Source organism: Pan troglodytes, chromosome 3 (genome assembly GCF_028858775.2).
Source record: "Pan troglodytes isolate AG18354 chromosome 3, NHGRI_mPanTro3-v2.0_pri, whole genome shotgun sequence".
Taxonomy (NCBI): Eukaryota; Metazoa; Chordata; class Mammalia; order Primates; family Hominidae; genus Pan; species Pan troglodytes.
The window spans coordinates 177,319,447-177,332,487 of record NC_072401.2 but is presented as its reverse complement, the minus strand read 5'-3'; the positions used below and the strand labels follow the sequence as shown (position 1 = coordinate 177,332,487).

At 36.7% G+C, this 13,041-nt stretch overlaps 1 protein-coding gene across 4 annotated transcripts in view; it reads left to right on the top strand.

The window, feature by feature from the left end:
* GPM6A (glycoprotein M6A) overlaps positions 1-13,041 on the top strand; it is a 369,432-nt gene that overhangs the window by 319,421 nt on the left and 36,970 nt on the right. For all 4 annotated transcript variants that reach the window (XM_009448592.3, XM_009448591.5, XM_016952529.3 and 1 more), the window contains exon 3: positions 9,070-9,226. In XM_009448592.3, the coding sequence (XP_009446867.1) occupies positions 9,070-9,226 (157 nt within the window). The remainder of the gene's footprint in view (positions 1-9,069; positions 9,227-13,041) is intronic.

Here is a 13,041-nt window from a genome sequence, read left to right as displayed (position 1 = left end):
CTGGGGTCTGGAGATCAGTGACCCACTTCTCACAGTTCCACTAGGCAGTGCCCTGGTGGGGACTCTGTGTAGGAGCTCCAAACTCTTTTTCTGCTTGGAATTGCATCTAGCAGAGGTTCTTGTGAGGCCTCCACTCTTGCAGCAGACTTCCTCCTGGGCACCCAGGCTTTCTCATACATCCTCTGAAATCTAGGCAGGGGCTGCCAAGTGTTCTTCACTCTTGCATTCTGTGTATCTACTGGCTTAGCACACCATGGAAGCTGACAGGGCTTATGGCTTGCACCCTCTGAAGCAGCAGCCCAAGCTGTATCTGGTGCCTTTTGAGCCATGGTTGGAGCATGAGCAGTTGGGATGTGAAGAACAGTGTCCCAAGGCTGCATAGGATAGTGGGGCCCTGGACTTGTCCCCTGAAACCATTCTTTCCTTCTAGGCCTCTGGGCCTGTGATGGGAGAGGCTACCACAAAGGTCTCTGAAAGGCCTTCAAGGCCTGTTCTCCATTGTCTTGGATATTAGTACTTTGCTCTTTTTCAGTTATGCATATTTCTCTAGCAAGAGATTGCTCCATGTCCTGCTTGAATTCTTGAATTCCTCTCCAGAAAACTTTTTTTTTCCTCTCTGCCACATGGCCAGGCTGTAAATTCCCCAAACTTTTATGCTATGCTTCCTGTTTAAATATTATTTCAAATTTAAAGTTATTTATTTCTTCCCACATCTGAGCTTTGGCTGTTAGAAGCAGCCATGCAAATGCTTAGCTGCTTAGAAATTTCTTCTGCCAGATACCCTAAATCATCACTTTGAAGTTCAAACTTCCACAGAGGCCTAGGACATGGACAAAATGCAGCCAAGTTCTTCAATAAGGCATAACATGTGTGACCTTTGCTCCAGTGCCCTGTAAGTTTCTCATTTTCATCTGAGACCTTGTCAGCCTTGACTTCACTGTCGATGTCACTATCAGCATGTTGGTCACAATCATTTAATCAGTGTCTAAGAAGTTCCAAAGTTTCCCTCATATTCCTCTTTTCTTCTGAGCGCTCCAAACTCTCTCAAACTCTGCCTGCTACCCAATCCAAACCTGCTTTCACATTTTCATGTATCTTTATAGCAATGTCCCACTCTTCAGTACCAATCTTCTCTGTTAGACCATTCTTGCATTACTATAAAGAAATACCTGAAACTGGGTAATTAGTAAAGAGATTTAATTGGCTCATGGTTCTGCAGGCTTTACAGGAAGCATGGTGCTGGCATCTGCTTGGTTTCTAAGGAGGCCTCAGGAATCTTGCCATCATAGCAGAAGGTGAAGGGGGAGCAGGCACATCACATGGCCAGAGTGGGAGCAAGAGAGAGTTGGAGGGGAGGTGCTACACCCTCTTAAGTCAGCACCAAGCCAGGAGGGATATGTTCTCATGACCCAAACACCTTCCACTGGGCCCCACCTCCAGCATTGTGGATTACAATCAACATGAAGTTTAGGCAAGGACAAATATCTAAACTATCAACAGACAAAAGTATAATATCCCTTATTTATAGAGATCTTTTAAAAATTATGGGGTGTAGAGAGGACCACAAATCTTATGGTAAAATGGCAAACACATGAATAGACAATTCACAAAAAGATATATAGTGCCCATAATCATATTAAAAGATGTTGAATTTCATGAATACCTAAGATAAATAAAGCAATACCAGGATACCACTCATCACCCATCAGATTAGCAACAATTTAAAAGCTTAACAATGCTTTCTTCTGTAGAGGATGGGCAGAAACAGACATTCTAATATACTGCTGGTTGGAACACAAAATGGTACAAGACCTATAGAGAGGAATCGGCAATATGTAACAAAACTACATATGTCTTCAATTTCCAACTCAACAATCCTCCCATCCTAATTCTAAAGATACATCTTCAATTATTTGAAAATACATATGAACAAAGTTATTCATTGCTGCAATATTCTAACTGTAAGATATCAATAACCATATAAGTAAGCATTGGAGATTTTGTGAATAAATGATAGTGTGTAAATACACATGGAGTAGTATGCAAGTTAAAAAGAATGAGAACAATCTCTATGAATTTGTATAGAGAAATTTTCAGAGACTATTGTTCATTGATCAAAGTACAAATGTATGAATATATGGAGTATATATGAAGAATATATGGAGTATGCACATTTCATGTAAAAAGAAGGGAAAATAGACACATACACAAACATGCACACGCTTGCCTTTACATAAAAACACAGTAAAGATAATCAAGGATCCAATGAAATGGGTTACCTACAAGGAACAGGACGGACAGGATAGAAAAGTCTTGCCACTTTTCTGGATATGTCTTTTGTATAGATTTGACTTTAAGAAGCATGTTAATGTCCTGTATATCCAAAAATGAAACTAAGTCAATATGGATGAGATGGACAACGTGAAACTGAAACAAACAGTTGCATTAACATGGCCACAATGAAGGGAAGAAAAAATACACTAATCCATGTAACTTAGAAACACAGTATATTGACTATATAGTCTCAGTCTTGGGCAAGGTGTGGGAAGGATTGCAAACCACAAGAACTCTTTCTAGGTAGACATGATTTTTGTAATGAGGTGAATAAGTAATTCTGAAATAATTTTATATTTATTATGGAATTAAACAAAAGAATAAATGTGTTAATATTCTTGGGAGTCAGTATTTTCATTATGGAAGAAAGACATACAAATATCAGAGGAAAGCAATAAAAATCCCTGTAGCAATAGACTAGATTTGGAGGTATCACTGTGTACTCAATATTTCTAAAATATGTGTATATTTGTTATGCAGTTACATGTTCACATGTATATATGTATATATGAACACATATACATGTACACATATATAGATATGTGTGTGTATACATACATGTGTTTCTTACCTTGATACAATAAAAAGACCTAAAGGTAAAGACACAACATTTGCAGTGAGCACATACAGCACCACATCTTGGTCCCGATTACCATTGCTCTTTAATAGGACAAGAGTTTCTCAAAGAGATGCCTGTTTCTGAGGTTGAAAGAGGTGTGTGCAAGGTGAGCCTGGAGCATCTTGTTATGTGAGAAAGCAAGGAGTATTCTTACAAATTGCTAGGCACATGTCACAAAGATACAAGAACCAGCTTGAAGGGATTCCTATTGCTCAAGTCTAGAAAAACTTGAGCACCAAAATAATGAGCTATTGTAATGACATTTAAACCTTGAGAAAAATATCAGATACCATTAGTCCATGTCACTAATAAATAGACAAATCAATAAATGGGGGAAAAGGGTGGGCGCTTCTTGAATCAGAATACCTAGTGCTATTTGCAAATGTGGAGCTGGTAATGGAGTTAGGAAATCATCATTTTGCAAACATGATAGGAAGATTGGGTCTGGCAATACTCATCACTGGATGGGGTGCTAACACTGGGGAGAAGTTTTGACCAGGAGCAAGATGTTTGCTTAGTCTTAAAGTATCTCCTCACAGTACAGAAATCAGACATTATCTTAACTAGATGATGAAAATTAAAATTAGTACTGAGGGGCAGGACTTCGTGTGAGTGAGGAAGTGATAACCTGACAGGAGCACAATATCGCTTGTATAGTATTCTAGCCAAGAATGAGTAACCCGTATCTAACCATGAGGAAACATCAGACAAACTCAAAAGGAACATTAGTTCAAAAAGGGCAGAATAGAGGTATATTCTTCAACAACATAAATGTCATTAAGACACAGAAAGACAGTGGAAGTGTTCCAGATTAAAGAACACCAGAGACACAGCAAATGGGTACCATAGTAGCCCCTAGATTGGATCCGGTATCAGGCAAGAAAGAAATCCCACAAAGTTCATCATTGAGTTGGTTGATGAAATTGAAATACAAATAAAGATTTGACATAAGTATGTCAATGATATATTTCCTGAGGTCAATAACTATATACTGTGAAGATGTTCTCTATGTTCAGATATATCATCCAGAGAAAACAATCAAGTAAATGAGATAAAATGTTACAGAGAAAGGATGTAAAGTTGCTCCACATACTACTTGTTTTATTCAACTTTTTCTGTAAATTTGAAATTATTTCCAAATAAAAAATTAAAATATGTTTGGAAAACATGCCATTTTCACCAAAAGAATTGTATAGAATAGCCCATGAAACACTCTTTAAAGTGTTCTTGATGTCAAATTTGATCTGTAAGTTGACATCCTCAGATTCTTTCAAATGCACGACAGGTTTACACAGTTCACATCATCTGCCTCATTGCCTTTGACAAATAGATTTGTGCAATAGTTAGACTTTCAGGCAGTGAAAGTCAGCCACTAAACAATTGCTCTGGGACATTACCATTACCAAGTTCTTCTCTCTCTCTCATCTTATATGCAGCAAATCCTATTTCATGCATTCTTTCAAAAATATTGTCACAGCATCTCTAGATTTCTATCAGCATAATCAAGCTTTCTATCCCCTCATTTTGCTCTTGTATATAATCACAGGATGTCTCCATCACTTAATGCCACCCCTATCCATTCTAGTCATACTCTAATTAAGAAAATAAATTCAAGCTTGAGAATGTGAAATAAACAACAATTTGTTAATAAAACAGTATCAAGGCTGCAGAAATAGACCTTTAGCTAATATATGTACTTCTCCACACACCATGACCCCTTCTTCCCTTCAGTAAAACTCCTACTCCCAGAAGATTCTTTCTCTTTTCTCCAATACCATTGACAGTTCTCCTCCAGATGTTCCATATGTTCTTTGCCTTATCAGTGTGAAGTCATATGTGTGAGTGTGTCTCTGCGTGTGTCTGTATGGCCTGGAGTGGGGAATTTGAAATATTAATTGACTGCTTCCACATGATGAACTCAAGATGCATACTCTGTTTTTTCCATATATATAAAATACATGTGCTAAAGGAAGCAATATTGTTGAGGTCCAATAATTTAATAGAGATAGCTATATCCTAACCATCATGTGACTGACTTAGGCGAAAACTTTTTTGCTCGATTGTTTCCTGTGTTGAAAGAATTATTCAATGGACTAGCAATCTGTGACCACGTTTTTCATGACTAGTACCTTTGGATATGGTGATATGCTTATATCCGGATTTCTTTAATATAGGTTCTTGCTTTTTATTTATAAGTTCTTTGCTAAAAAATTTATTCAGCAGATATTATCTAGTTCTTTGAGAGTGTAATGCTTTTGTTTAATTACATCAGAAAATTTTTAGAATCAGAATGATCGGAAAAAGATTTTCTGAGCAATAATTAGTTTTTAGAGATTAAAATGGATTTCCCTCAATAATTCATTTCATATAAAAACTAGGAAAATTATTGAAAGCACTTTTTTTGGCCAAATTCTTCCCATTTAGCATGTTTGCAATTTTTTCAGTTCTATGCCTTAAATTTCTTTTTTTCTTCCCCCCCATTCATTTGTACTTTTGTCTACCAAACAAATCCTCTACAAGAAAATCATTCCCTACTTTAGAGGTTTTTGTCTTATGCCAACAAATTCTCTTAGCCTTTTTTGTTTATGTGTTAGCACATAGAAAAGTAGAGAAAACCTATTTACCAAGAGGGAGGAAGATGTTAAACCCCTCACTTCCCCAAAATGGTACCAAAACATAACATTTCAGGCCAAATTTATAGCCTAAACATTAGTTACACAATGAAAATGTATTCCTTATCATAGCAAAAATGTGTTCATTCTTCACACATTATAGAATATTCATTCCTTATGTACATATTTAATAACATATTCCTATGTTATTAAAAACAACAACAAATGCAGTTTTTTGAGCTATGAAATTTAAGCAAATTAGAAATGATTAAAATTACATCGATGAATCTTGAAGTTGATCTACAAAATTACTGTTGAAAATAAATAGGGTACTGGTATGCTGAAATTTACTTAAATAATTTGACAAGTTAAGTTTGAACCACAAAGGATATATATGTGACCAGTTTTAATTGGGAAAAAAATCATGGGATAGATATTTAAATAGATCTGGAGGATTCCAGTCAAATTTATTTTCTAAGAAAATGATAGCTAAGAATTAAGAGGCTTTTGATAGACACTTCTCTCATTCATTAGCTCTTTTGTGATACTCATTAAACATACATTAATTTAAGAATTAAATTACTTCCTTTTTTTTCCTTTCACATTTTTTACATTTAGATAGGTTCTCACTTTGTTTCTCAGGCTGGAGTGCAGTGGTGTGATCGTAGCGCATTGCAGCATTGACCTCCTCAACACAAACAATACTCCAGCTTTAGCCTCCCACGTAGCTAGGACTACAGCCTTCTGCCAGCAAGACTGTCTAGTTTTTAAATTTTTGTAGAGATGGGGTGTCTCTATGTTGACCAGGCTGGTTTCGAACTATGGTTCAAGTGATCCTCTCACCTCAGCCTCTCGAAGTGGTGGGATTGCAGGCCTGAGCCACTGCCCCCACCCAATTCAGTCTTTTATCCAGCATTGTCAGATATCATTCTAGTGGAAGATACAGTAGTTGATATAAATGATCAAAACTTCTGTCTTTATGAAACTTATATTCTAGTAGAGATGTCAAAAATTAAAGGGAGGCTGGGTGTAGTGGCTCACACATGTAATCCTAGCGCTTTGGGAGGCCAAGGCTGGCAGATCCTGTATTAGTCCATTCTCAGGCTGCTATAAAAGACATACCTGAGACTGGGTAATTTATAAAAGAAAGAGGTTTAATTGACTCACAGTTCAGCCAACTGGAGAGGCCTCAGGAAACTTACAACCATGGTGGAAGGGGAAGCAAACACGTTTTTCACATAGCAGCAAGAGAGAGAAGTGCAGTGAGAAGCAGCAGGAAAGCATCTTAGAAAACCATCAGATCTCATGAGAACTCACTCACTATCACAAGAGCAACATGGAGGTAACCGCCCCCATGATTCACCTACCTCCCGCTGGGTCTCTCCCATGACACATGGGGATTATGGGAACTACAATTCGAGATGAGATTTGGGTGGGGACACAGCCAAACCATATCAGATCCCTTTGAGCCCAGGAGTTCAGATCCCTTCAGACCAGTCTGAGCAGCATGGCAAAACCCCGTCTCTACAAAAAAAAAAACAAAGAAATTTGCAGGGCATGGTGGTGCACACCTCTAGTCTCTACTACTTGGGAGGCTGAGGCGAGAGGATCACTTGAGTCCAGGAGGTTGAGGCTGCAGTGAGCCATGCTCGTGTCACTGCACTCCAGTCAGGGTGACAGAGGGAGACCATGTCTTGAAAAATAAATAAATAAATGGAAATCATACTAAGAAAAATCATTAAAAATCTTAATTATGAAGGAAATTAGAAGTTCAAAGGAAGATTAGTGGGTTTATTGAAAGTGTAAATTTATTTCATACTCACTGAATTCACCCAGCAGTCTCAAGGAAATATTTAACATCAACAAGTACTTATATATTGGTGCTGTATTAACTTTTAATTAGAAAGTCATGGTCTCTATCCAAAGAAATGTATATAGTTAATACATTCCCAGTGTTAAATATAACCTGTTTTTTAGGTTAAGCAACTATTGCATAGCATTCAGTTGGTGTTATTGCCACATCTGCATTTAACTGGCTGTTTCTACAACTCTTACTACGTTGAATATAAAAGCTCACTGATCATGCAGATATATATATAATATATATACATATATACATATAAAATAAATAAATCCTAATGGAGTATTTAACTCTAGCTACACCTAGGACTATGAATATTCCTACAGATTTAAAAGATATTATTTGGAGCATATGTATGGAATGAATGTTTTCAAAACATGGGAATGCAAATGATCTTAATTCATAAATGAACTAATTGTTCTTCTTAATGTTATTGAATATCATTTCCTAGTTACAGAGCTGGGGAAAAGAATTAAATCTATCTATCCATATATCCATCTGTTATTATGTATCAGTTCTGGCTGTGCACATTTTTATATTTTCTAGATAAATGTTTTATTTTAGCCACAATGGTGTTTTTTTCTTTTAAAAAAAAAAGCAAAACTGGGTAATCAATTGTGAGAAAATGAAAAGGACCTTCCCATGCCACTATAAAAGTATGCCATATCTTGGCTCAGATCAAATTCTGCTGAATATTCATTAGTGAGTATACCTAAATGGCTTCATTGTCAATGTTTATCTATAAAACCATATCTTTTTCATTATTCGCATTATCATTAACAAATTGTATGATGAGTACGAAATAGAATACAACTATAATTGACTATCTGTAACGCAAAAATATGGAATTTGTATCATTTTATGTAAAACTACTGCATCATTAAGTATAAAGCTTCCTTCCCTTTTAACGTAAGTTTTAAAAACCAGTGTTACATACACAAATCTTTGCATTTGGTATTTTGTCCTAATTAGAGAAATCATATGATAATTACCCTACTTAACAAATGAATAGGCCAGGAGTAGTGGCTCAGCCTGAAATCCTAGCACTTTGGAAGCCAAGGTGGTGGATTGCCTGAGCTCAGGAGTTTGAACCAGCCTGGCCAACATGGTGAAACCCTGTCTTTTCTAAAAAGACAAAATTATCTGGGCATGGTGGCACATGCCTGTAATCCCAGCTACTTGGGAGGCTGAGGCAGGAGAATCACTTGAAGACGGGAGGCAGAAGTTGCAGAGAACCAAGATCGCACCACTGTACTCCAGACTGGGCAACAGAGCAGGCTCTGTCTCAAAATAAGTAAATAAATAAATAAAAATAAGGAGCAAATTCCTTTAGAAGTATAATTTTTTGCTTATTCCAGCTTACTTTGGTGTGAACCAGGGAAGAGGAGAAGTTAGAAAAGAAGAAGAAACTGACAAACATGAAAACCCTAAATCTCTTGTCAACAAATATTGGAAGTGGCAGCAAAAAAATTGTATATAAACATTAGATATATGAAGCAAACATGTTTTTAAATCCAACCTTCATTATGAATATAAATATTCTATAACTTTCATTCCAAAAGAATCATGAGCATGTGAGAGTCAATTTCTGCACAGCAGCAATGAAAAGTTATTGAAATAAATCACTTTGTCTTTTCTCTCAGGATTGACATCTTTAAGTATGTGATCTACGGCATCGCAGCTGCGTTCTTTGTGTATGGCATTTTGCTGATGGTGGAAGGTTTCTTCACAACTGGGGCCATCAAAGATCTCTATGGGGATTTCAAAATCACCACTTGTGGCAGATGTGTGAGCGCTTGGGTATGTTAGTTCTCTACATTCAGTATTTAATGTGGATTGATTTCAATAGCACACAGGTGTTTGCATTCATCTCCCAAGAATTAAAGTATTTTTTTTTTCACACAGTAACGTTTCCTTCTGTGATGCTATCTTAAATCTTGATAACATTATTTTTGAAATTAAGATTATTCCTTGTGAAAATTCAGTTTCAAATACTCAGATTCTATGTAGCACAACTGGTTTTGTTTCTAGAGGTAGCAACACTGTTGATTGATGTATGTTTTTTTTTTTTCCAAAGGGCTCTGTGATTCTCTTGAGAATCACACAAAAATTCATCTCCAATTTATAAGCAATACATGTGCCTGTCTCCTGTTAAACATATGTCTCTGTATTTTACTGTAAATTTGAGGACAGCTATATCATGTGATTTCTGTTTTCTATTAACTTAAGAATTCTATTAATTTCAGCATTAAATTTTAATTTATATAATATTTAATGGCAAATCAAACTTATAGTCTTACTCTAGAGTTTTGTAATACAGACAATGCGTATCTATCTATTAATGCATAAGAGTGGTGAAAATGAAAAATAATAAGGTCGAAAGTACTTTTGCACTTTTATACAGAATAATTTTTCTAGAATGCAATGTTGAAGCTTCCATTCTTGACAGACATATTTTCCTTTTTTCTAATGTTATGTAACAACATGTGTCTGATTATAGCATATAATTCATGTTAAGTAAGCTGTCTCTAATAAGGACTGATGTAAATTACTTCAATCTCACAGAAATGTTCAAAAATACCTGTTTACCAGCAAGCCTTTTTTATTTTAAGCTGTTTCTAACACAATTTATTATGCTTCTTCGTGTCAACAGCAACAATAATCTGATAAGATAGTTTGCCTGAGTTGTGGGTATTTGTAGTGGTCTCTAGAATTATTTCTTATAAGAATCACCTGTTTTTAGTTTGGGACAAAACTTATTGTAACACCCAAAGAGATAAAATATATGAATAGGAGTAAAACTGGAATCCCAATAATGTGACTAAGGGGCTTTAAATTGTGCCTTATTATTGAAATTATTTAAATCAGTAATAGCAAATTATAGATCCAGGGAAACTTAGTTACAGAGAGATATTGGATTGATGAAAAAATAAAATATGACTAATTCGTGGTCCAATTTTCAGTGATGCCGAAGCAATTTCTCTAGTAAAAAGGCAACTTCTGATTTTAAGATTCATTTCCCTTCTGTCAATAGAGTATAGTGAATTGAGTTATATAGTAATTGGCTTTTTATTACAATTGGAACAGTAACATTGTAATGCCACTGGTGTGCCTTGGCAAGTTATTTACCTTTTATGGATCACAATTTCCTCATTTACAAACTGAGGATCATTTCTAAAGCTTATTCCAGCTCAACGAGTCTGTGATTCTAAAACCCTAGCGAAAAAATAAAGAGATAAGGGGGTCTGAAAGCACGTCTTTACCATAAGGTAATAATCTTCTGCCAGGAAGAGTGCAGTCAATTGTGCTATTTCATTCAGAATCTGAAAATAACTTCATAATAAAAAGAAAAAGCAATCAAAGAAGAATTGCATATCTATATACAGAGAGAGATGCACTTGGTTATCCGCCTGCCATTCAAGCATCTTAAAGGTATTTCAAATAGGAATTTTCGAAGCAAAACATGAGCCACGTTTTCTTTTCTTTCTTTTATTTCTTTTTCTATAATGGTAACAATTGTGTCACCAGTCCCACCCAACAGACCAGAAGGGTGGCAGCAGCTGCGTGGGCTCCTCCAGAGGCAATGCAGCAGGGTGTCAGCTCAGCAAGATGCCCCGCCCGCTCCTGTAACACCTCCCTGCCACCCCGGAATGAGCATAGCAGAGACAGGAGTAGGGGCTGCATTCTCCTGCGTTCTGCAGAGACAGCAGAGCAGCGGGTGAGGCTCTGAGCCATACCCTGGCTGTCCCAACACTGCCTTCACGAAGAGGGCTAGCTCCACGACTGAGAAGTAAACAGTGGCGGCTGCAGCCAGCGCTGCAGAACCCTGCCTCCCTTCCCCTCTGCCAACCATTCCTCCACACCCCCACCTCAGCTTGCATATCACGCAGGACTTGTAGCTCCATGAAATCGAGGGGAAAAGAAAGATTTATCGTCCACCCTCTCCTGCTACTTATTTCCACTCTACTGATGCTGCTTTTTTTTTTTTTTTTTTTCACTGGTAGGCAGATTGTATCTGACGGTCTACCTTATTATGTTCAAAGTGAACCTGTTAACCTGTTTGGCCTGTGTTCCGTAGCTGTGAATGAGTCTGTGCTTTTGAAGGTACTATATCAATGCAGCTGTAGTTGGAACACTGAATAATACTAAAAAGTGGATTTTTCTTTTTGGAACAAGTATATAAAACTCTTCCTTAGTTAATACTAACAAACAGAAATTTGTTATTCTATCCCTGTTTCTCTCTGCTGCATAAAAAGTAAATGGTTACTAATTGAAATTACATCAGCACAAATGCAATTAATTTTGAAGCAGCAGGCCGGGCGTGGTGGCTCACACCTGTAATCCTAGCACTTTGGGAGGCCGAGGCGGGAGGATCATGAGGTTAGGAGTTTGTAGACCAGCATGGTCAACATAGTGAAACCCTGTCTCTACTAAAAATAAAAAAATTAGCCGGGCGTGGTGGCGGGCGCCTGTAATTCCAGCTACTTGGGAGGCTGAGGCAGGAGAATCGCTTGAACCCAGGAGGCAGAGGTTGCAGTGAGCCCAGATCGCACCACTGCACTCCAGCCTGGGTGACGGAGCAAGACTTCGTCTCAAAAAAAAAAAAAAAAAAAATTGAAGCAGCATTGTATCACTGAATGGAGAGTGATAATCAATATTCCCTTTACTTAATGAATGCCTTTGAAAGCATAACTTGATCTGCATTCTGTGTTTCCTCTCGTGCAGTATCAGGGCCAATTCAAGTTCATTACAATATTTTAATGCTATCTATCATTCAAAATCCAGAATTTGAGGCATGTAAAACCACAATATTAAATTTTGGGGGTGAAAATCATTATTAACGACTTTATTAAAACATTGTACGAAAAGTTATTAAAGTATTTTAAGTAACAAAATTTATTTACCTTAAATATTAAATGGCACCAAATTGAGTACAAATACATGTTATTGACTACAGTGAACATGACCTTATTAAGTTTAATGTAGAAGTATTTATTTTCTTTAACCATATTTTCTTATTAAAGTTTAAGCCAAAACATATTTATTCCGCTACAAATTAGGAGACCTTCGGTGTGTCACATTTTCAAATCTTGAGATATTTTTTGCACCCATCCCCAATTTTCTTATTTCTACAAATTTCCAATTGCTACTGTGACATCATTATGGATCTCAGAATTTATCTATACTTCTTCTGAAATTTAGATTTTTAAATGCAACACTTTCGAAGTAATAGATTTCCCAAATGTACTCAACTCTATGGAATTTTCAATAAATGTATTTTCCATAAATCTACCTGCTCTAAGAGTTAAATAAAACAATAATAACTTTTGGAAGTGTGTTTACTAGTTTGCTAGGGCTACCACAACAAAGTACTATGAAGTGGATGGCTTAAACAACAGAAATTCATTGTCTCACAGTTCAGGAAGCTAGAAGTTTGAGACCAAAGTGTCACCGGGTTGATTTTTTTTTTTCCTGAGGGCTGTAAAGAACATCCAGTTCCATGTTTCTCCCCTACCTTCTGGTTGGCTGCTGGTAATTTTTGGCATCCAGTGGTTTATAGAAGTTTCACCCATCACTGCCTTCACACTCATATGATGTTCTTCCTGCCTGAAAAG